The sequence below is a fragment of the Acyrthosiphon pisum genome, chromosome A2, assembly GCF_005508785.2.
Source record: "Acyrthosiphon pisum isolate AL4f chromosome A2, pea_aphid_22Mar2018_4r6ur, whole genome shotgun sequence".
NCBI lineage: Eukaryota > Metazoa > Arthropoda > Insecta > Hemiptera > Aphididae > Acyrthosiphon > Acyrthosiphon pisum.
The window spans coordinates 112,261,823-112,289,651 of record NC_042495.1 but is presented as its reverse complement, the minus strand read 5'-3'; the positions used below and the strand labels follow the sequence as shown (position 1 = coordinate 112,289,651).

General features: G+C 29.8%; 1 protein-coding gene across 1 annotated transcript in view; it reads right to left on the bottom strand.

Moving 5' to 3' along the window:
• LOC100161866 (zwei Ig domain protein zig-8-like) overlaps nt 1–22,313 on the bottom strand; it is a 463,676-nt gene extending 441,363 nt beyond the window's left edge. The window contains exons 1-2 of the mRNA XM_029489591.1: nt 21,911–22,313; nt 6,549–6,829 (exon numbers count right to left, since the gene is read on the bottom strand). Coding sequence (XP_029345451.1) covers nt 6,549–6,627 — 79 coding nt within the window. The 5' untranslated portion in view covers nt 6,628–6,829; nt 21,911–22,313. The remainder of the gene's footprint in view (nt 1–6,548; nt 6,830–21,910) is intronic.
• Nucleotides 22,314–27,829: the final 5,516 nt, after the last annotated feature.

Genomic DNA, 27,829 nt, shown 5'->3' with positions numbered 1-27,829 from the left:
GAAAATACTCTCGTCGTAGTAATTCTAACGTCATGTATCGAAAAACGCTGATACCTCAAAAACGTATATAATAGAACGAGTAATGAGGCGAAATGCATAACATATTATTTCCACTGGTATATTATGTGTCCCAAAAACGAATAGGGGTGAATGAGGATAGTGCGGTCAGTTGGTAATACCTATCGGTCACCAACGTTTCTAAAAAAAAAATTATCATATTTTGAGATTAACTATCATTTTGGAGTCAGGTTAAACGAATTAAGTTACCTGCCATACTATAAAATATGACCTCTCGTGGTTATCCAGTGTTTTTTTCTTAGAAAAAATGCGTTGTTATTTCTTATCACATTCCACAACGAGGAAAATAATATATTTTGACATCATTATAAAATTTAATTATTGCTTGCTATATTTCAATTTTTTTATGTTTAGTAAAGTACAACGATCCATGTTATTATAGTATAGGTACAAAGTTTTATACTCAAATCAGTTATTTGTGTTGCCTATATTTCTTAGTAAAATAATTAGTTATTTTCGGCGAAATATTTACCAGAAGAGTAATACCAGTTATATTGACGTGGCAATTTTCAATTAAAAAATCAAAAAAAGTTCTTATTCTTATGAACTTCGAACTCGGCTACAATGTTTCCAACATGCATTAATGCTCTCATAAGAACTATAATAATTAGCAATTAAATAATTATCTTCGGAGATATTTGATTTCTCACTTATTTCTCTCTCCTATATATTATATGATATAGGTAGTATATAAAATAAAAATATTATTATTATATCGTACAGCCATACGCCATAGGTCCACAGATTAAAATGATATATTAATATTGATGTATTTAATCATCTGTGATGGCTATAAATACGATGCGACGAGATTATAACGAAAAAAAATTGTTATCGTGCAGCGATTCGAGTGTATGACGGTGACTAATAAGTGTAGTCAAAACCCATTTATAGCCGCTGGGGTGACGCGAGTGTGAAAACGCCATTTCCGCACGAATAAGGGGAGGTTGGAAAAAAACCTACATAAAAGCCTCCTACGCATTTTTTTGTTTTGTTTTGTTTTAGTCGTACGCGTTTTAAGCTCTTTTCGTTTTTAAATGGGAAATTTATTACGTACAGCACATATTATATACCCCGCCCGGTTCCCGTTATACTCCTCCCCCCACCACTGGTTAGGTATAACCTGTGTTTTTATCTGCTGTCCGGCTGCCATTAATACCGTCGTCGGTTTCAGGACTCGATTGCGTGTCCATCACCGCAGGGATATGTTACGTGTGTATACATTCCGTTTTCATGTTTAAAAACAAAACCGTACACATATGTTGGAATTGAAAAAAAAATAATAATAAACTAACTACCCTCGCGAAACTAATGACGAACGTTCGGGGGTTGGAGTGGGTGAGAACCCGATGTTGTACGTACTTTACATTATTATTATTATTATTATTATTATTATTATTATTATTATTATTATTATAACTGTAGTGCGTTTTCATTATTTTCATCCCTCGAAAGCAATCACAAAATATGCGGTATAATATACAATATTGTTTTAAAATGAGATTTTAAAAATGAAACGTTTGCGTATTTATATTCATTAAGAATGTTTTCAGTAAATATTATTTGGTTTTTACGAGTGATTCTCATAAAATGTACCTAGGTAGATACATATAATATACTTTAAACAAAATTATTTAAAACAATTACTTTGATAAATATTATATTTCTGTCTTTGACATCACGAAGCGTCGATGCTATACCTATACTTAGAATATTCATTAAACAAAAACGAATACATTAACGATGAGTAATTGAAAATTAATAAATTGTAAGTACCTATATTTAAAAAAAAATGTGTCTTTAAGTTAACAATTAATTTGCTAGATTTTATATTTTCAATACTTCATATTATAGTGGTTTATCTTATCTATCCTCTTCTATACATTATATCGTTTTCTAGTCGACTCTGAGTTATTTCCATTTTCATTAATTCATATCACTCGGATGGATGAGAGAACTTCTAGTTATTATATTCATAAATAAACGAAATAAAAGCTGAGATATTAATATTTATAACATAAAAGAAGACATTAAAATTTAATTTTTATTGAACCGATGCGAATTTTTCTATTTCTGCCAGCTGGCTTCTTTTATGTCTGTTCTAATAAAAACTCTGTACAACATATTTTTAACTTATTTGATAAAAAAATATATTCTTTATTAATATATTATATTCTTTTACCTATATTAAATATTTCATAGGTAAGTAGGTACAAAGTATTGAACGAAAAACGTATAAACCATAGATAATTGATATTGACAATAATACAATATAATATATGTTACGGTAAAAGTACGAATACCGGTTAAACCTAGGATTTACCGGTAAATCCCAGATTTCGCCTACTACTGTTGGTAAATGTCCGAATTTCTGACATTTACCAATTGATTTCGGTAAAATCTAGGATACACAACATCGTTTGGTCAAACCCCGAATGATTTTTGTAGTTCGGACTTTTACAAACTAGATTTGGTAAATCTTAGGATAAACAATCAGTGTTAGTAAAAGTCCAAAAATGTTTAAGTTATTTAAAGTTATTAATCATTATTATTATTTATATTAGGTAGGTACTACATCAATGACTATTATATTAAATACACACATTTATATTATTGTTATATATTATGACAACAAATTTATATAATTATTACATAATATTATTACTGTAGTGCTAGTTTATTATTTTATTATTATTATTATTATTAAGTAGTAATGCGAAAATTGATATATTAAATGCATTATAGGTACATTTATTACTAGTATATTATTTTTATTATAATTAAATTAATTGTATTATTAAATTATTTATTTGTGCAGGCTTGACTACTGTGACATCTCGAGTTGCACAGTAAATTTTTGAATCGGCATTTACATTTATGTTTGTTACACATTTTTTCAAACAATCACACTTTATTAGTCCTTGTCCACCAGTCAAAGATAGTTGCGAGACTGCTTGTCGAATACCAATTTCATTATCTGGTATAATTGCCGATTCTAAAAAATGTTCTTCACATAAGGTGAACAGTTGTGAGAGTGTTCCCGCTTTTGTACCCAGGCGATACAAATCTCCATCTACAACTTGTAACACCTTAGCCATTAATGTGCGGGCATCAATTTTACTTCGATCGACTTCGGGAATTTTAATTTTGATAGCTTGTCCAATTAGTACAATTGGTATTTTCTTGTTTGACATTTGCAACATTTGTCTTGCTTGTTTTTGTAGGCCGATAAGTGATTCTTCTCGATGTTGCTTAATTTTTTGTATCCGTGCTGGTATTTTATTTCGCACATTTTTCCCTTTGGAGTGTTTTTTGTAATTCTCTCGGTTAATTTTTGTAGAAGAAAATAAGATATATCAATCGTAACACTTGAAGCCTAAACTATATATGTTCATCTTTAACGATTATAATAATATTGTTATTTTCTATATTATATTTGAATGGATAATTTTATTGGAAATCAGATGCATATCGAATTTGAATACTAGAATAATAATATTATGGAGTTTTGTATCATGTCCAGCTTACACCCGTATTTTCATAATTCTAAGTGAGTTATATTGTAATAATTACAATAATTGAGATGATATTATAGGAGTAAACTAAACATTCATAACTTTCTATTCCTGTTTTATGAAAGTTTAAATTGAATTAAAATATTTTATCCAATAACGTTTAAATATATTTTAGTCGTTATTTATCTGCAATGTATTCGTTGATACTTATATTATAATTAGGTATATACAAAAAATACATTTAAATATAGTCATGTAAATCAATACCTCTTTATTACGATACGTAATCTATACATAATATAAACTACAACTAACAAATTAATGTTATTATTATCCAGACTGTTAAGTTCTTAAATGTTGATTATAAATTAAAACTAATCCTTTTACTACCAAATAGTTGAATAATAAAAGACTTAAGAAAACTTTTAAAACTAACAAGTAATTTAAATTAATTGATCACGGGTGTAAAAATTACATTAGTTTTTCGAATAAACCTACATTTTTAAACTAGGTATACTTGTTTCACAAATATAAATCAATTAAGTATCTAAAATATATTTTTTTGAAAATTTTTTTTGTATTTTAGATTATAAGTTAAGTCATAGAAATAGGGTATTAACATGGGGTGTTCTGCAGTTTTTGACTTATTTATCAAACGTGTAATCAAAAATAATGATTTAACTATACATAACCCTGTGTCCAACGTGAACGCGGAAAAAAACAAAATAGTTTGATTTTCACCGCGTTTTGAACAGCATGGTCAAGAATATAATTCGCCCACACTCTCCTCGTTTCCGCGTTCACGTTGGACACAGCGTAAGCATTGTTTTCTCCGGAATCCCCCCCCCCTCCCCAGTGTTCGAAGTCACCCCATTTTACGGTATGTTGGTTTTACGAATTTGATGTTTTTCTATAGCTATTATTTTGTGTTTTTTTATCTTTTTTGTTGAGAACACTTTTTTCAAGGACTGCTCAATAATGGGTCGTACGACCCTATCTACCGATTGGAAATTAAATCTAGGTGGCACTAAGAAAATGTTATTTTTCGATTTCATCAGGAGTTTCACTAAGGGTAAGTACTACCGAAAACCGTCGAAAACAGACACGGTTTTTGACAGAGCTCGGCTTAGAATCGTTTTTCGTATGAGATGATTTATCGTTATTTTCAAATTGAACACTACAACACACCACGACTATCTTGCGTCGAGATGAGTGGACCGAAACGAGTGCCCAACACTATTAGTAATCTAATATCCTGTTTGAGTTTTTATTCGTACATTTTAATCGCTAAAAACACGAGTTCTTATACTGGAGTCCACCGATACAATTTACCGTTTTTGCTTTGACTAGTTTAAGACAGAAAATATATCGTACCTAAGCTTACTGCCTAACTATACTATCTACCCACAAAATATCAATTACATTAATTTAAGACACTGGCTAGTCTCGACGTTTGTATAGAGTTGTCGACATCAAGGGTCAAACCAATACACAAATGTTAGTTAATATTAATATTAAAAATATAAAAATTAACAAATCATACTAATAATAATAATCCTGACTTGTGAGAACTTTATTTTCAAATTTTCGATATGCTACTATACTCCGGCCAACGAGAGAAGTAACCCGTGTCCCGACCAAATCGCGTCCGAATCCGCACATCTCCACGTATTTCACATACAGTGAAAGACACTAAGTGGGAGAATTCCGCCAGTCAGCAAGCGCGAAACGGGTTACTTCTCTCGTGGGCCGGAGTATAGCAACAATAATGAAAATAAGAATCGATGAGATTTGATTAGACATTTTTTTCCTGCAGCTGATGATAAATCATATCTACTACAATGATAATAATAATATGATCTTCTTTGATTTTATATTATTATACTGTTCAAGAAATATAATATGGTAACCACTAAATGTAATTATTTTGATGTTCAGTTATAACTTACTACTTTTATTATTATTTAGTGTTCTGGTATGTATCTCTTGGCCAATATCTTCTGAGCAAGTCTCTTGCGTACTATTCCATTAGGGAATGATAAGGAGTATAATAATATTGTATTATTTACTGGTTACTATATATATATAATTCACTATGCCATGAAGATTATTGCATTTTAGCTAGTTGATTGAAGGTAAGTAGTTTTAAGTCTTTGTGAGGATATTCTTTAGTGATATTATTATACAACGTTTACGAAGTTAATTGAAAGATTAGTTTACAATTTTATTGTACATAGATTGTCATCAATAACATAATAAATAAACATTAAATATAGGTAGGTGCGTACCCATAATACTTAATAATTTCTTGTAATATATATAATGTATTATTTGTATAATATATGTTCCTCCTTTTTGGTCAAGGTCAAAATTTTTTTTTTATTAGTATTTTAGTTTTAATAGATGGACACTGTGTTAGAACTGAATCAATAAAGTAAAATCTTGCTTACGATCTAATTTAATAGTATCTCCTTTAGGTATCTATTATTACCGACATAAAATTATTTTATACATCGATTAATGCGTATTTAAATTTTTTTGTGTGCATAATAAACTATACGATTTTAATATAATACGAATAATTTCGTTATTTTAAATATATTTTTGATTAGGTTTACCACGAACCATGTATGTATATATCAATACATAAAATATTTAAAAATAGGATTCTGTAGATTTTAATTGACAGATTAAATTACATACTATACTGCGGTATACGAGTATAAATGATTTGTCCTGTGTAATATTATATAATATTCATATACAACTGTGTGTTTATGTACACAGCTACAACTTTTCAGTCCACATATATGTATGTATTTGTTGTTTTAAATTATGAAATAAAAAAAAAATTATGTAATTATACACAAGTCTAGTTGGCTGCAAAAACAACCACCGTTTTTTTGGTTCGACAAAAATTATGATTATAACGTAACAACAAAGGATTTCGCTCACCTGTTATGACGATGGTGATTGTGCAGACGACGAACAGCATGTCGGAGCACTGGCGGCAGAATCCGTGCCTCAGAACCATGGTTGTGATGGTGATGACTGTGTTTACAAACCGTCGTACGATTAGATCGGAAGAAAACTAACGAAAAAGTTGCGATTCGTTAATGTCACTGTTTGGTTATTTGCCCGCGTGTGATCTCGTCTCAAGTTCACAACGAGAATTACGGAGTGAGAGCCATATTATTTTTCAAGGAATAATACAACGACGTGTAGACGACTGAAATCTGCGGACAAAAAAAACAAATAAAAATTATTATTTACAGAGTCTGTCGATACTAAACAGTAATCCCACAATACACCGTATAAGTAATTATATCGTATTTAAAGTTGGGACGCACATGACTACAATAATAACATAATAGCAAAATATTGTAATATGAATTTGGGAATTATGTTGTTTTTTTTAAACAAACTGCGCACAATGTAAATAATATTATTGTTCATACGGCACGGAATTAAATATTTAACTACATAATATATAGTATTATAAACAAGCGAATCGTGAATTTTGAGTGGAAATTATCTGTGGGTATAGTGGTTGACAATTGAGCACTTCCAGAAAATTATACAGGTAGGTGCAAGTGCACTCGAATGCACCCCATACAATTATGTCAGTGCTTGTTACTGCAGTTTTCTCATGCGTGCTGTTTTCATTCCGTTACAGCATTCATCTAAATGACTACATTGATTTGTGATCCCCACGAGAATAAACACTTTTCAGGGCACAAAAGAGTATAATATAATAAACCCCTGTGGTTCTGACATAAAATCATGCATATATATATATTACAAAATCTCCTTTTCTGTCATAGAAATATGCGTGTGGAATGTGACGACAAAGTTCTCCGAGTCACTTTACGCATAGTGTCTTTTGAAAGGTAGGGGTGACGCACCAAACTCATTAGCGCAGTACACTCGAAATTTCATAGTTTTACGGACTTACGGTAGACCGTATTATTTAATTGAAAAACAACTCTAAACTAGGTAGTCAAAATAATATTTTATACAACAATGAAAAATTAAATTCCTTTATATAATTATTTCAGGCATAACCTTAACGCATTCATTGGATAATTTAAGTACCTTAATCACATTTTGGTAATTTTCGTAATGTCCAATAATGAATTTATAACTTTCGATTCAGAGCGTAGCTATGAATGTATATTGGTTTTAAAATTATGCATGTGCGTTTTATTTTTGTGTCTGAAGACACGTCTTAGAAGAAAAGATGCTCTGATCATCAATTTCGATAAATGTTTTTTATAGAAAATTGGATCTAGTTGGTACTTTAGAGAGATAACAATGGAAAAATCACAGTAATTTTTAAAATAGCCTGAAAAACGATAAAAAAAAATATAAATATTTGTTAAAAATGTAATTACATTATTCAAATAATTGTCAAGGTAAAGTCGATTATAAAATATATACACATACTTATCATTGAATTTAAATTTAACACATCCATTACAACAGAGCCTACTCATTGAAGGTAGGTACACTGGTAATCGGAAAAAAAGACCAAGGAAAAAAAGAACACAGAAAAAAAGAACAATTTACAATTTTTGAAAACTACATTTTAAACCGAGAATAATATATTTTAGTTATTTTGTTGTAATTTTATAATACAAAATATAGAACTGTTACACTGTTAACACTGTAAACAGTCAATTTTGTAAATAAGTCAAATGAATAGTAATTAATAATAAAATACATTAAAATAAAATACGCTGTAAAATGTTACATAAAATACGCTTCGTTACACAAAATAGAATAAATATAATAAAATATAATAAAAAAGTTTGAAAAAAATGAATATTATTAATCACTTGGTATAAAACACCATGTGTCCCCAACATACAAAACAGCATTGTTCATAGGCTCACATTGTTCTATGATAACAGTAAAACAGTTAAAACACGAAAATGAAAATTTATTTATTTAATATTAATGATAACGTATCGTGTGCGCTACAGCCGTTAAGAAATTTTCTATATTTCTTTTACCATTTTTTTTAATCTTCGCATAATGTAATAAGTTTAATTTGAATTTTTTCATAAATCGTATGTTTTTTTTCGGTTCATACCTACCTATATTGCCTTGAGCCAACTTTGTTTCATCGGACCCACCTTCCAGGCGTATTTTGGTAATCAACGTCCATATACCGTGGGATGATTATGTCCAACTAGCTTGCTAAATCTGTGATTCCAGCATTCAGTTCGGTTGTTTGTTCGGTCTTCATTCCTCAAAGTTGTTTCATGAACATTCCATATATTTGGAGGAAACATAGGTGGACAGTTTCGTAAAGTATATTTTATGATAAAGTGTGAATAGGTCACTGTGATCTCTACATAGGGAATTTCCAGTAATAAAAATGTATTTTACTCTATATTATACCACAAGTTATATTTTATTTAATATAATAATATAGAGATGACGATTTGTATTTTTAAGGAGTTCAATATAGGCAATTTTCTGTGTGTATACTGTTTACATGCTGGTCGTATAAATAATATGTAAATTTGTAATGAAGGTAATTTCCCCTTTTATTAAATTTAAATTGTCTATAATATCCAAAAAATATATTATAATGTACATATTAATTATAATATTACAACAAAATAACTAAAATGATTAAATTTTAAAATGTAGTTTTCAAAAATTGTAAATTGTTCTTTTTTTCCGTGTTATTTTTTTCTATTGGTATTTTTTTCCGGGATTCAGGTACACTTGCACCTCTGCACGGATGAGCAGTTACCTACTTCACGGTTTTTTTCTTCAAAATTGATTTATCGATTTACTTAATTATAATTCAGTAGATTTAATTTGTATTAATGATTAAAGTATATATGATTTAGAGTAGTTTTTTTAAAAATTTAAACACCCTCTAAAAAATCCTGAAAATATGCTACTGTTGCTTTTATTATAAAAATATTAACTAACAAAACAATATAAAAAAATATTAAAAATAACATGTCAATGCTAAACTAAAATAATACACTTCATTTTACTCAGAGCCTAAAATGTATTGTATAATGTGTCCTGATCGAAAAAAAGTTTCCACGTGGTTCATTAATTTTAACGCTTATTCTGAAAACCGTCTTATCCTCAAATTACATTTAAGTGCCGAGTGCTGAATGACAATTTATTTTATTTATTTATTTATTTATTTATTCTTCAAGAATATAGCGGGCTCAACTGACATGTTCGTGTCCCATGAGTTCACAATTTAAAATACAAATTCATTGAATAGTTAATACAATTAAATGATAAATAGCCCACACAGCATTTTAATATTTCCCAACTATGGTAAAAATATTTTCAGGAAAACAATATAGTTGTCAAAATATTTGAAAAAGTTGCGTAAATAATAAGGAAATATTTTATTTATATATTTTGGCCAAGAAGTTCACGTTTGAAAAATATTTTGTAAAAAGCATTAACAAAATATTTTAATCATATTTTTTCAAAAAATATTTTCACGGAAACATTATAAAAATATTAAGCCAACATTTTGTGCATCCATATATAGTCCAATATTTTGTTATCATGAGAATGAAATATTTATACAATATTCAATATTCATTATTCAAGCACTCCAAAATATTCATAAAATATTATCATTTCCCAAATGCTTATGGACAATAAGTACGTAATATTACATCATGACTATAATATTATATTGACTACATGTCTACATATTGATTTACTATGGTTTTATGTGTACGACCAATATAATACCTGTAGGTATATCATAATTTATAACAATTTAATATCTGCGTATGCAATAATAGTCCGAAACAAAGTTTGAAAAAAAAAAACAATAAGCCATTGTAGTTGGTATAATGTATTTTACTTGCATTGGTAAAAACTCAATAATTCCGAGAGGGATAATAACAATAATTGTACTTTATGAAGGATATTTTGAAAATCCCAAACGGCCAACGCGAACCGATATTATAATAGTTTAAACCAGTCGAGAATGACGCATAATAACTATTTTACTAGCCCGAAATCTTCGTATAAATATGCATAATTTCACGTGTATCACTGTGACCGCGTGGTTGTGTGGGCTCTGCAAGAGACAGGGATTTCTGTGTGTGTGTGTGTGTGTGTGTGTGTGTGTGTGTGTGTGTGTATAGGTAGGTACATATTTATATAAATAAACACACACATTAAACAATATTATATAGAACGGTAGGTTACGTCGGAGGATACAAACAATGCGAATCGTTCGACCGTGGAATATGGCGTGAGTAACGGTAGTTATATTGTTCCACAAACGGATTTCACCCTCCTTTTTGCTATTCTTCCCCCGTCACCGCATCATCCCCCGATCCTCGCGTGTTGACCCTTAGGCAGGTAAATCGTGAGTCATATAATAATTCATGGCTAAATGTTCCACACTATTTACCGGGTAATTACCACGTTTTATTGGACGCACGGTGCATAACGATTCCATGACAATTCAATGGTAATTATACGACCATTTACATTATGTCACGTATACTCTACACAACGTACCTATACAATGTGTATACTCCGCCATGTATCGGTACCCCTTCACCCCCTCGGAATATAATAACCGTTTTTACTTAAGCTGATTTAATAAATAGGTGTATAATTAATTTATATTTATTTTTTTTACTACCTGCACATATATATATATATATAATTAGCAGCCAGCTCTGTACATTACCAACTGTTGATAGTAAATAATATTATTCCCCTCACCTACTTTGACAATATGATGTAATATTTATAAATCCAGTGAGTGGTATGAAAAAGTTCAGTATTTCCAATTATTAAAAAAAAATAATGCATTTCCTATCAATAATGTATTAAGTAACGAAAAAACATAAAAACGTAATGAAATTGTAATAATAATATTATTTAAAATAAAGTAGTACATGAAAAAAAAATAGTATAGAAACTTGTATTTACATAATATATAGGAAATTATAGGAAACCAGCCTTGGTAATAAATTTAATTAAAGAGGGTATACTTTTTTATTACTATTAAAAATATTTACAATCTTTATACAAACATTTCACATAAGAAGTAAATTTGAGAATAAACGAAAGAATATAAATAAAACTATGTTTGAAATGTGTTGATGGGAAAAAGCGTTCAGAACATCACTTAAAATTGATTTTTAATTAAATTAATCTTTTTTTTATAATGCAAAATGTGTTTCTGTAATTAATGAAATGCATTTTATATCGTTAAGTAAATAATGAGGTTCATTTTGTTTTGAGTAAAACATTTGCGTTCAATAATAATATTGAAATAGGATATATCGGCTGGTTGAGATTTTTTTTAATAAATTTTGAAGTGACAAAACTCAGAAGTGAGAAAAGTCAATTAATATATTTTATGGTTTTAAATTAATTTATTCATCGAGTGTTAGATGTTTGATTTAGATGCTCAATATTAATGTTTGAATAAGTTTGCCGAATGGAAATATTGTTATTTAAATGTAAGGTGCTGTCAGATATTAAGTTGTACATAACATTGGTATCGGGATTTCAATTTTCTTGTTTAATAATTTTGTTTTTACGAAGGTCATTGGTTACAAAATTATAATCATTTTAGAACCACACATGCACGGTAAGTTAAGGAGTGGTTAACATTTTAAAGGGCACGATAACCATGACCGAAGTATTACAGCTTTTGGTGCAGGTCACAGATTTGTGGTTTTTGCCACTTCAAAAACATCTGTAATGATCGTTTTAGTAAGATGTAGAGTTATCGTAGCTTTGCAAATTTAAGCACTACCTATAGGCTATACTACTTGTAGGCCAGATCTTGGTGATTAGACTTTTAATTCGGTAAAACATAGGGATTTTAATTCAAAAATATCTCTGTTGTTTAATATATTAATGTTAAAGGTCTACACAAAATATTAAATAATGATACCTAAAGGTATTTTTGAGAGATGAGTCCAACGTTTGTAACATTTCGCGCAATGAACAAATTATTTTGTAAGTTTCTCTTTTATGAATTTGGTCGATGTGATAGTATGTAAGTCACTGATAACTACTCGGTATCATTTGTCTCCTTTTGTTCGAAATATAAAGAAATCAACTTTTGATTCATTAAGAAATTTGATAACAGATCTACACGAGTTTGACGAATATGTACTTAGTTCTCGTGTAATCAGTAAAACTTTTGTATTGTACCTATGGATTCAGTACGTGATTTGACTGTTTTTTTTCGGCAAATGGTTGAAGATAAATTTTGGTTTTGATAAACATTTGAGGAGGTTTTTTTATAGTTTTTTCAGCGTTAGTTTCTTTTTCGGAACTATGATATTGGGAAAAAAATAAAAATAATAGCAAAACGATTTGGTGTGAGACGTTTTCATACGGTTTCGAATTTCGAGATACCGCAGATGACGAATTTAATCTTTCATGATGTTTGTGTGAGCCGACCTCGTTCTAATTGGTATAAAAAATATCGTCTACATCGAAGTCTTTTGAACGGCTTCAAGTAATTGAATTTTTTATGGAGGTTTGGTTGATAATTTTAATTTTGAATGTTACCATTATACTACGCTATTGATTAGTTAGAGGGAGTTGACCCCGAAATAAATTGAGAAGTTTGGTGAAAAAGACAAAACGTTTCTGCGAAATTCCATGAAATAACGTAGAGCAATGAATATAGATGCACACATATCAAGTGCGGAACAACGACTAACGATCGGGTGGGGGTGAATTTTACAAAAAAAATAAATTTATTTCTTTATTATAATAGGTATTTTTTTACTTGAAAGTTTTAAATATTGTCTTAACATTTAAAACTTTGTTATTTAAGATTATGTAAAATACATGATATTTTCTCGGAGGTATATTAAAAATGCATAGTAAGAAAACGTTGTTTTGAAGTTATATGTTAAGTTTTTATATTGTTCAAATCATTATAAAGAAAAAAAACGAACTTCAAATAATTTCTTATAGCTACCTGTACGGCCTGTACCTATAATACCTACACACACATTTTTATAAGCCATTGATACATTTAATTTTTAAAACTACTTATTTATGACGTTATAGATAATAATAATTATTGTACTTTTACTACATAACAAAAAAAAAATATGATAAAGTTGTAGCACATGATTACCAGAAAGTATACTTACCGAGTACTATAAATTACTACTTAATAGTTAATACCATGGCTAAATATATAAGTATGATCGCATTGAGACGCATTTTCGTTATGGGTCTCTCACGTACTAGTATTGCATGCTAAATCACGGGAAGGAATCTGAACTGGCAGTGATTTTTAGATTTATTTAGCCATGGAATTAATAATGTGTATTGTTTTTATATTGTGGTGAGCCGTCGCCACAATACTCTTTTCTACAGCCTCCCTGCTACGATTGGCGACACCGACCCGAGTCCGTCGTGTCCGCGGACTAAGATATTATATCTTAGTCCGTGCATCCAACACACCACAGTCCGCTCACCGCCACAGAGTCATAAATGGAAGTGATAATAATATTATGCACTGTCAGTGGCGGCCATGACACCTCCTAAACAGCATTTTAATATTTCCCAACTATGGTATAAATATTTTCAGGAAAACAATATAGTTGTCAAAATATTTGAAAAAGTTGCGTAAATAATAAGGAAATATTTTATTTATATTTTTTGGCCAAGAAGTTCACTTTTAAAAAATATTTTGTAAAAACCTTAACAAAACATTTTAATCATATTTTTTTTAAAAATATTTTCATGGAAACAAAAATATTAAGTCAATATTTTTGTGTAATATTTTATTATTTTATGAGAATAAAATATTTATACAATATTATTAGTCAAATATTCATTATTCAAGCACTCCAAAATATTTTCAAAATATTATCATTTTCCAAATTCTGTGTGGGTTGTGTATCACTAAGTTTTATTATTCTATCTTTCTAGAGACACCGAACTACAAACAAAAGTACGTTAGTAGCTGCAGGTACAGTAATATCACAGAATAAAGATTAAAATGCGTATAATCAGTTTCGATAGTAAAATAAATATTTCAATTATTGTAAGTTTACTATGGTCACCGACAAGCCATGTTTTTAATTTCTCAGCTAGGTAATGTTTCTTTTGGTTGTTCTGTGGTTACTGAGGCTTAGGTTTATTATATCAGACTACTAACTTATATTAAGTTTTGTTTTTTTTTTAAATAAATATAAAAATTTATTTACCTTAGATTGTATTTATGATATAAATAACGATTACAACGAACCGGTTTAGGGGTGGTCTTTAGAATAAATAAAATAATGCAATTCATCGTAAATACGGCGTCCTTAACTTTTGAAAAAATATATAAATAGTCGAATGCCCTTTTCGACTAAGTATGACATTTATTTTATTGCATTTAAAATCCATTTCTGTCTGGAGTAGTACTACTGCAGAACGAACGAAAGGTCATAAAAATTCGATGAGAAGCCCGTGAAAAACTTTGTACTCTTTTTTTACAGACCCCAAGAGACGACACACACGTATTATGTCCATTTGACACATTTGAATTTTTTTCTTCTGTTTTCGCTGTTTTGTTCTTATTTGTAACACGGCACAAATGTGGTGTGAAAACGGATTTCCAGCATGAATACAAATATCGCCATTGTCGTTGCATTCGATAGTTAGCGTTATAGGAAAATTATTCACGTGTTCAACGGCAGTATACATATACGCTCGGTATAGGTACGTTATTATTTTACTAGTCGTTTGGTCCCTCACACAAATAATAATAGGGTTACTCGATATTCTTAGAAAAAAAAGAAAAAAAATACTAAACATTCGACGTTATTGCATACAATTTACTGTACGCAAACAAAGTTGATGTACTTAGGTGGAAAACTTTTTTTCCCCCTTATAATATAATGAACACATTAAATCGTGGGTTGCTCCGATGGAATATAAATATATGCATATCATATTATAATATAAGTATATAAATAAATACAATAGCGAGAAACGTCTAAAAATGAATTATTGACGTGTACCACAAAGCTCGTGCAAGTTTTCGGTTTTGCTATTATTAATAAAAATCGGGTGCACGCAAATTCACGGCGACGTAGACTGTTGTACCTACCTATAATACGTTTAATTTAAATTTATACAATTATACGAAGGAAAAAATGTATTAAACCGTAAATTAATATTAAAGCATGATATAGGTAATTCGAATAATAATAATACCATGTTAGCAGTAAGTACCTACCTATATCTATAAACTTGAAACATTCTAAGCGCATATTATTATTAGTTTCCAGTAAAAATAGTTATCATTATACTTGGCCAGTGTATACTTCTCGAGAATTACCAAACGACGTTAAGCCCCACTGCTCGTAAGTCGATTCGTAAGATCGTACGTCCTCTCGCGTACCTATAAGTATATTGTATAATAACCCTGCAGTACCTACATACTAATGGGAGAATGAGTTCTTTTATAAAGTTCCTATACCGTAATATTCAATGGGCATGAATCATTTCGATGTTTGAAAAAAAAACACCTCGTCGTCGTCGTAAAATAAAACGCGTTGAGCACCCGCTGATCTTTCAGAGAAGAGGAGCACAGGCCCGACGACACGGGACGCGGATTGATGTTCCTCGTAAAATTTCCTTCCCGTTTTCTCGTTTCGCGAGATTTGATAAAGGCGGGTAAAACGGCGGAGAGAATGATGTGGGTGCGAGCAGGGAAACTGGAAGGAAAATCATAAATAAATAATGAGTAAACGCGTAATAGAAATACTAATAATATATTGACGACAACGTGTATTATTTTTGTAAGCGCGCGCAGGATAGGTGCGTGTAAGTCCCGACCGTGTACCTGCTACATATTTTCTTTTCTTTTTTTTACCAAAGTTTAAATATTTAATTTCGATACGACGAAGATACCCGTCGCCGATATATACACGAAATACTGAAAACGATAGACTAAACGCATATTTTGTTTTGCCATAGGTACCTACAATGATCGAAGTAGGTACCTATATTATTGTGTTGCCAACGTTTTCTTCAAAATGTATAGTGTATAATAATAATCGGTGGTCTTGACGATATTAAAATAATATAAGAAGTAGAAACTATAAAAACCATAAAATTCTATCGATACAGAAAATTATTAAGGGCCCGGAAGTTCAAATGCATGTTTTCACTGAATAGACCAAAAAATTGCTAGATGAACTACAAATTTGACTATACCTATATATATATTACGTTTGATATAATATTAATATATTATATATGTTGCGATCGTCTGAATAAATTACTCTTAAAAGGCACTTTGATGACAAAATATAAAATGTACATAATATAGTTATGTCTGGCGGCGGCCCTATGATGGGTATTGATGGCTAAACGAACCCGTATTTTTTTTAACTAAATGATACCTATCTATTATGTTTTATTTTTTTATTATATTATTTTTAATTTGCACCCAATATTATTAGTTGACGTGAAGGGGAGCATTTCGGTGTACAAAAACATAGATATTGGCCTATAATAACCACGGCACTCGATTACATTTGAACATTTATCTAAATATTTGATTGTATAAATTGTAATGCCAGAGAAACAAATATTTTAAGTATTTGTGTTATTTATTAAAATTTTCTATTTAAAATATAAGTTTTATTTTTAAATACATAAAAAAATATTATTTTCAATTACCAGTCTCAACTAAAGCGTACAAAACGTTTTTTTACTCATGTATAGATATTATGTACACAAATAATTTAAGGGCATATTTTAGAGCATGTTCCGGTGTTTTTAAGCGCGTATAAATGTATACATATTTCGGTAGAGTTTTCAGAACACACACTTCCGGGCCTTACTGAGTTAATAATGTAATACGCATCTTATTGGGATATTATTAGCTTCGTATTATTTGTTTGTTCAACTCCGAAACAGTACCTAGAACGACAATTTATAACAAGTCCATAAAACTGTTACCTACTGAAACCATTTATTTCCAGTCCGGACTTAAAAATGGGATTCTACACACTGTCGTCCCGTGCAGTCTTAACGATACTCCACCAGTATAATATTAAGGGAGGTAACTACACGGCGGCGAACAGTAACTAGCTACCGCACAACGAGTTGATTTATAAACACACACGATGTTACACGTGACACAATATTATTATTATTACTATCTAGTTTGTACTCTATACTACAGCTACATAGTACATACGTCGCTGAAAATATGCCAAATTATTTTACAGTATAATTTGTGTAATGTATAAAATGGGTTAATTTTGGATATTGTAAAACTGCACGGAACGTAAGTACACTGTGCCTACAACTGTGACGTGTAAACTCGCAACATTTATTCTCATATTACACGCGATGAAATTATTGAACACCGCATCTCGTATATTGTATTATTATTATTTTTATTATGTGTACAATATTACTACAATGCAAAGTGTACACTATGCAAACATATGACATATCACATGTGATGTATAGATGTGACGGTATAAAAAGGGTCCTAAACCTATAGAATTTTCATAAATAAAATTGTATACATACGTCTTTGAAGGACACGCCTAAATAAAATTGTGTTTGGACTGCCATCAAAAACGTGCGCTCGCAAATACATATGCGAATAATAATATACACGTAGAAAAATATTACAACGTGCTGCAGCAGCTATATGCCACGGTCGTATTATCATTATTATTATTATTATTATTACTATTATATCTGAATGCAAAGTCCCCCTCTTATATTCAAAGTACCCTTCAGTACTCGTGTAATTTGTATAATTATTATTATCCACTAATGATGTTGGGGTTGCACTATTATTCGCGCGGTAGCCGTGGTCATTGTGTGCCCTGCAACTGATCGAATGAAACAGGACGGACGGACGACAGTTATTGTTGGTTAACAACATTTTATTATAAAAAAACTAAATTAATAATTAAATGTCTTTTGACGACGGACAACTTACTACTGGGTATGAGGTTAAACATGAAACGTTCCAAGGAAAATAATAAATTATGCGCATGCATTGTGTGCACTGTGCACCGTCGACACCTTACACCATGCAAATAGTACCATCTATTCATAATATTGTATAACGTAAATAATTTGTATTCGATTGAATTACAAGTAGGAAAAAACGAACGTTATAATAAAATAGTATAAAATCGTTGCTTTAATTATTTTCAAGACGCGTGCAGGGTTTGACGGTTTAATAATATAATATAATATTATATACTCTATGACTGAGGGTTTATTTAAGAATTAGAAAACCAAATACTATATTAGATTGTACAGTGTACACCGTATTAAATAGATGTTGAGTATATTATTTTCTTTAAAATTAATCTTGCTTTTCATGTCACTCGTATCAATAAAAACAACGCTATTGTACATATAATAATATATCTCTCACTAATCCATTTGTCAAAATGTATAATATAATAAAGACATACTAGTTTTCAAATACTCAAATACACCGCCGCTCTGTACATAATAAATAAAAACTAATACAGCCATAATAAATAAATAATATTAATGGTAGATTCGTTTTATATAGATTTATAGTATTTTTATAAGTGGATTTAAGGTTCGATGTTAAGATGGTCTTAAAACCAGAAAATTATGTTCAAAAAATAAAAATATTCGCACCTAATTATTTTTTGAGGACTTACACCCAATTACAATACAATTATTAATCTTAAAATATATAGGCACATAGTTATAAATTACAATATGTTTTATCCTTTATTCATATACATATACATATATATATATATATACTGTCACATTTATTTCATGTTCTTTGTGTAATAAATTATGTACAACTAGTGAAACACATTTAGCATTACTTGAAAACCAACGTAATATTATTCAATTATTAATAGAACACAAAACATGTTAAAACGTTTTGCGTAGAATTTAGTGTTCGTAAAATGCATAACATTATAAATTCCACAATATATCAATGTAAAATATTATGAATTACAGATTAAATTTTTTTTTCGAATTAATTGATTCATCAGAAATTAGTTTATCTATTTCATATTATCGAAGATTACTTATTATTACGTGGAAAACCATAAAAATATTTAAAGCTTGACACATTTTATTCAATATTTTAGTCCATAAAACTATTCTTAAGCTTATCAATGATAATATATTTTTTAGAATAATATTGATCTGAACTAAGGTAATAGCTTTAATTTCAAATCGGTCAAGTATTCAAGTTTAATAATATTTATAATTATATACAATATAAACGAAAATATAATGTGAATATGAATAGTAATTTTTTGTGTTTTACATCATCATCTAATTCAAATATATTTATTAATGAAATAAATTTTGGAATATAAATCTTGTCAAATGCCTGAGTATGCACTAAAATATAGCCACTCTTAATAATACTAAACCAATTACTTAGGAGTCTGTACTTACCAAGAATTCAGTTACTGATATACTCTTTATCAAATATCAAATGATATCTAATAGTCTCTAAGAATTTAATTTTGAATTATTTTTAAAATAGATGGAAAAATAGATTAATAACTAATATATTTTCATTATGCACATTATGGTTCGTAGAGTACGATGTATAGTGCACGCACGGTAATGGCAATAATACTCAGAAATATTGTAGGTACACCTAATTCTTCTTATTTTTATAAATAATTTATTTTATACTAGAACGTTGGTAACATAGGTTTTATTCATAATCATAAGTCGAAAAATGATTTTTTATTCATTAATATTATAATATTTGTACATTTATAACATTAAAACATTAAATGGCATTATACAATATTAATTATACTTGTAAAAATTATCAACTTACGATAGTAATTAAATAAAATTAGTAATTATAACTGATTATTTTCCCTTGAAACGCTACACAAGTATTAGAATTAATCGTAAACAGTCTTTGGGTGTTGTAGATATAATTACAAATTAATTAGTAAAGCGTATTTTCGTTTGTTTTGTTCAAACTAAATAATAAAAAAAAAAAAATGTTTTCGATAATAGGGCTACTCAAGTCACCCCGATAGGGTCAGTTAAAGTATAAAATATTCAATACATTTTAAGAAATCAAAATTGTTTTAATTAGTTTTCACTCTATCCTACTATATTATAATAGCTGTAGAAAATTGATTTTGTTGATCACGGTTATGAAGTAGCTAGTTGTTAACCCACCGAATAGCTCATATTTTTTAGTGTGTATTTTTGATTCAATTGTATATTAAATATAAACGATAGATAATATGTAATTGGTATAAACCAGTTTTGTGCCCCATCACAACGAGTCATTTATGCAATACACGTCTCGAGGAAAACTTTTAAAATGTAAACTGTCGGGAAACGCCTTATTAAAAATAAAGGTTTTTAAAATATAAAAATTGTTTACAAAAATGTATGTTTGAAAAACCCCATGTACTTAGAAAAGAAAAAAATGCTCACTCCGACGAACGTTTGCGGTTTTCCTTCGCAGTGTTTAAATTTTTTCAAACTCGTTGTGGTTGTATCCCTGCTGGAAGCGATGTAAATTATTATAGCCGGACACGCATCTCGTTGGACTTTTAAACCTACCCCCTTAATAGTTTACGCCGACAGCCATCGACGTTCAAAAGGCATTCTTCGTGGGACGGAGAGGAGGGCCGCCGACCAGTTTATATAGTGTGGCGATCGTGTGAAAAAGTTTTTATACGACCGAATCGCTTGTGTCGGTAAACTCGCAGAATAGAGAAAAAAACTCATTTGTAAGTTTTTACACGCATAAACTTTTATAAAGACTGTGTTTTTTCTTCCGATTTGTTATTCCGTATGTATATTGTATATAATATAATAATATATTGTTACGTCGATCTGTCTCCATGTGTGTGTGTGTGTTTGGGTGTGTGTGTGTGTGTGTGTGTTTGGGTGTGTGTGTGTATGTGTGTGTCATTAACTACCATGTTCGCGAAAACATATTATGTGATTTATAATATATTATAAATTATAGTTGTACGGAAGTAGTTTATAATAATAATATGGTGCTTGTAAGATTCGAGCAACGTCGTCGCAGGAATTGTCGTCGCAGTGCGGACCGACGACGCGTCTTTCGAGCATCGAATGCCGTCGTGTCCACAATCATATTATTCTAAAATATCTTTCTTAGATGTGGACGCCACGGCCGATCACGGAGACGCGTCGACGGCCGTACACGTTCGATTTTCCCGACGAGTTCGCAGCCCGCACCCGAAAACCTGAACACCGGATACGACCGGAAGTCGGCGTGTACTACAACAACAACAACAACAACAACAACAACAACTGACCTCTCTCAGAGTCCGGAGCAGTGCGGAGTGGACGTCATGACGGGGGCAGTGTGCTGCAGCACTGCAGGTCTCCGCGGGTTCCGAGCAGTGGAAAAAAAAAACACCGAACTAAACACAAACGGACACGCACACCCGCGAAACGATTTCGGTTTTTTCGGACGAGGGCGAACAAATTTTCTTTAAAAAAAAAAAAAAAAAAAACACGAAAAAACCAAAATTAACACACCGGACGAAGACGAGCAAACGTTTTACGCGCGCGACGACGACGACGACGATAGGACAATATTATAATATTATTATAAAAATATAATACCGCGGGGCACGCGACGACGATCTCGGCGGCGGACGAAAAACGCGAACGGACAGACGTGCGAGACCGGCGCTCGCGTTCGACGGCGGGGTAGGAAATGATTCGGCGGTGAGCTTTTTTTCCCGCCCGGCCCGCACCGCCGCGGTGGTGGAATCGCGCCGAGCGAGTTTCGCGCAACCGGTGGCGCAGCGTAGCGGACTTTTCCGGAACAGCGACGACCGCGCGCGACCGTGGTATCCGACGACGGCGGTTGTATCTGGCGCGCCTCTATTGGCCCGGTGAATTATAATATTATTATTATTATTACGATTTATCGTTATTATCATTATTATATTATTGTTGTTGTTATTATTGCTGTTATTGTTAATACGTCTTATTGTCGTTTCCTTATAATCCCCCTCCCCCGCCGCTGCGCCGATCGCGTGAAGTGTTCGCCGGCGTTATGAGATTAAAAATACTAAAGAGATCTGCACCGCCGTCGCGTGACGAACCGTTTTCATTTTTCATCCATTGGCATTAGGTACAGTACAATTTATATAAAAGGTTATCTTTTTCTTTTATTTTCACGTTTTTTGTGCACAGATTTACATCTCCAGAAGTGTAACTACGGTCTTGAGATGCGTGGCTATAAATGTTTGCAGCACTACTCCTCCGATGGTCCGAAATTCAAATGCTTCTAAATAATAAAATATCGGTTTATTAATATCCGATGTTCGTGCACATTTTTATTTCGGGAAAATATTCCATTTTTTTCCATTGAAAATAATTCAAAACACTTTAACTTTGAAAAATAAACGAAAAAAACACCTTAAAACTATAATATGTAAAAAAAAAGTCATACAAAATACTGTGTGTGTAGGTTTCTTTATGTAGGTATTTTCTAGTTTTTATAAAAACATCCTTTGCAACATGCATTTTACATGTATATAATGCAATATGCAATTTCGAATAGTTTGTTTGATCTCGTTGATTTATTGATTATAATATACAAAATGTATTGAGAAACAATATTTTATGTTAAATAAAATATACATTATATTTTTTCTCGACATTTTCTAATGATACAAACATACATAATATTATATTGAATTAATAAGCAATAGCCATTTAAGAACAATATATCACGCGATGGAAATATCTAATGTTTCTCTAACTGTACAAAAACACGAAATATATATTCAATAGGTACGTCCTACCTCCTAATAAGAGTGTACTTTTATAATTATTTTTTTTATAGGAAAGCTGCTCATTCGTGGCAATAAGCGCACATTATGCACAGACATCAAAAAATATATTAAAATACAATATTATTTTATGAGCCTTTCTTTAATTGTCTATTGAAACATTTATTTTTGTTTTTAAAACAACAACAAAAACTAATGAACAGTTATTTTAATATATGAAAAATATTTAGATCTATATAAACTGCTGTATTGTGCTTAAAATTCAATTACCATAAAGGATAAACCACCTAAACGTTTTCGCAAAATCTGTTACGATCTATTACACATGTGCAATATGTTTATTCGCAGTTTACTCACTACTTATTATTATATTATCTGAGCGCAAAAGCGTAATCTTTCGAGTTTCAATCTTAAACGTAATCTTAATTCCTCGTTCTTCCGGCCCCTTACATATTGTATCTGATAGCATCGCATGGTTTTTAAAAAAAGTTAGATAATAATATAAAATATAAAATATCTTAGACATACGCTTTTATAATATTTCAATTATTATTATAAAAACTAACAGTTAACTCATTATCATTTCGGCATTAATGGATAAAGAAACCTAAACCTAATTCGTTTGAATGCTATCTATTATTAAATAGATATGAAAAAGAATTGATTTAATTAATATCAATTAAACGCATAGTTTTGTAATATCGTACAGAAATTATGTATATGTGTGAACGGTACACAAATAGATGTTCAATTAAATTATCCTTATTACTGTTCAAAAATAACATCAGTGTACCATCGAGTTTCTAACTTACGACTAATCGCATTTCGAAAAATTATAGAAACAAAAAAGACGAAATAGCCAGACATTTACATCATTAAACATCTGCCAATAGGTAAGAGACACCTCGTTTAAAGTTCAGGGCCCTAATATAGTTGTAATTCTTTCAATTAAAGTAAAATTTATTCAAATAATAGTTTAATTTATCTGCGTTTTTAAGTAAATTAGTTATACAATTTGAAATCATATTTGTTGGTAATTAAAACATTTTAGTTTTTTTGTGAAAGACAATTTGTTGCAATAAATATTATAATATTATGTGATATATAATAGTACTGTTTTCATTATTTCTGACCAATAACAACACTACGTCTGCCATATTATGTTGTCATAAGATTATTTCTGCAAAATCTGTGTCTGTTATTATGGCCGCGAAAACCAACAAAAAAATCTCTCTACAACGAAAACGAAAAACGTCTTATTCTCTTCCAGTGATTTGTCTCCGAATGGTATACAATATACAATACCTATACATATATGCACAGTAATAAAACTAATGTCAAACCATTTTGTCACTCAGATAAATGTTTCCAGTTTGTAATTTGCCACCTTAACTCTTTTTATCGGGAGCACTAGAAATTTATGTACTGTAAAACCCGTATCAAACAACTTCGGTCGTTACATATTCTGCAGGAGATAGTAGTGCCCTCTATTTATTGGTTTTGTTTTATACCGACCCATTCGATATTGTGTTGGAAGAGCTTGCGAGATTGACAGAGGAATAATCGAGACAGATTTTAACAAGCCTTCGAATGCAAACCAGAAGCTGGAAAAAAAAGTGAAAAAAACACAAATTCGTAGAAACGATTTTGTCTCAAACACAAGGACCCTAGCTACATACATATATTATGTTATTAGTTAAGAATATTTTAATTTCAAACGTTCGGCGAGAATTCAGCTGGAACAGTACAAAAATGTACACTGGTATTTTTAAAATGGACAATCAAACGTTTCCTAGACGTTTTATTATAATATCCTGCTGTATAGGTACCAGATTAGATTATAAAACATTACCAGTTGGATTTCATTTTATTTGGACCTCATATTAAACTGATTTGACATTATTGTTTTTGTCTTGTTCTCGGATTCCAATTGTTGTTGTTGATATTTTTCAACGATGCTTTTTTAGTCTTCGGAAATATAAGCGTTATTTTCAACTTAAGCCTACAGTCTATATTATAAAGTAAATTATAAGCACATAGATCGAATGTTGGAAAAGTCATTTTTGTGATTTCCCAGTACGGTGAATCGAGTGTCACTACTAAAGCTGGTTTTTTGATTTAATTTAATGATTTCGTATTACTTAAAATTTGAAAATAATCGTATAATACTATTTATAATATGTTGTCGAAGTAAGCTAAGCGAAACAAGCGCCCACATAATATAATCTCTGCATCTTGTTCGCTTTTGTGAAATGTTTTTATAGTTTTCAAAAACCTTGACTTGACTTAATTAGTCACCTCGTTTGTAACATCTGCCTAACAATTTTCTTCATCGTCTATTTCAAATTTATTAAACAAAATTATCCACGTGAATGGATACAAGTTGTTTGATCATTCGACCGTGTTATTAAGCGTTGCCACATATTTTCTGTAAAGTAGCGTTCCAATTATTCAATTCCTCTGATATCCCTCATTATTTTTTCTACTTTTTTCATTCCTTAAACAGTGCGAAATTTTCCCGATAAATTGAATCTTAGATTTTATATGAGGCGTTTTTTTTTTTTGTTCATAACAATAATAATAATTATAAGGGAAATGAATGCATTCTCACAAACAAAGATACCTAATACAGTTTTATTGTTAATAATCGACATTCATTATTATGAATGCGTTTTTCTATTACTCACCCACGCCCATAACGATAAACATATTATTATGTAATACTTCTTTATAATCGCTGTACATTTATTTTTCTTTAATATGTTCAAGTAAAAATAATTACAATTGCTTTATAGTACCTACTAAGGAATATAATTGAAAACAATACATTTTAAATTGTATATTATAACAATTAACAACTACAATATTTTCTATTATTAGACCTACGGTAAATATACAAATAGCAATATATCATACATATTACATTATAAACGGTTTTGATGATGTTTCGGATAATTCATCCAAAGTGATCCACGTAAATGTGGATATAATAACGTTCTTGAAAATATTTTTCTTAGATTATTCAATATTTGCTGATAGAGCAACTTTTTTGAAAAAATATTATACTTTTTTCTATATTCCAAATCAGATTATTTTGATGAATAGAAATCAAAAATCTTAGAAAAATAGTTTGCTTTAGAATATTTTCAAAAAAGTAAAAATAATTTTAATAATATTTTTAAAACATTAATAATATTCGTGGTTTTAAGTATTTACTAGTAAAATGATCACCTGGCCGTATCAGAATATTTAATTTAACAATTCGATAACATATTAACTTATTAAATTTACTTGCAATACAAAAAAATTATATTTTATTATTTTATTTGTAGAAACAGGAATTCATTCTAGACGTTCTTATCAAAGTTTTTAAGAATAATAAATTCTCTCATTAGTATTGTCATTCTAATATAACTTACGATTCTACTAGTATTCTCATTAATGTCTGACATTAGAGTATAAATTGAATTAAAAAATTATACAATCTATAAGTACCTAAAAATAAAAAGTATTTTTTACGTTTGAGACCATAATATTATCAACATAATGTTTGTAGCTCATAAATAACAATAAAATAAAATATTATATTTAATCGTTCTTCCAGATAAAACCAGTGATTCTCGTAAAAAATTACATAATTTTAATAAATTTATTGTAATATTATGCAAAATATTATAACAAGTTCTTACAAAAATCAATTTTTAATAATAACACTTGCAGTGTTTTAATGATTTCTATATTATAATAGCACTTAACTTATACGCATTTTTTAAGACTCCTAAATTAATTTACTAGGTTGTTATTATTATCCAAATTATTGATATTTTTATCGTTTTTACAATATATTTTAATTTCATTAGTTACATATTAAATTACGTGGTACACATTATTAGAAGATTATATTATTATTATTATTATTATTAGAACCATTATAATAGTATGGAATAGTTTGTATTGATTGAAAGTAAGTCATACATTACATAGACTTCAATACATTAAGCATAGTAAAATAGATGATATAAAAATAAATATTTCACCAAACAGCTCTCGAGCTCTACCCTCAAAGCATCGAAACTACGTTTTAAATATTTTAAAACATTATTACAGTTTTGAACAAAACCGTAGATTTAACCTACACAACTTAGTACTAAATGTGTTATATTAGTTTGTACTTCCAGCGATTGGATGATTTATGATGTAGGTAATATAATATATATAACACTGGCCCACATCTAGGTATAATATTTAAAATTATGTTGTCATACCGAGCATTGAATTCGATTAGTTACCATTGTAGGTACAAATTGTATTAAACGTTAAAGATATTATAATATATAATACAGAAAAATATAGTAGAAACTAGAAACTAGAAAGTCTATTTTCCAAAAATAATTCGTTATAAGAGTAGGTAGTTTATCTTATAAT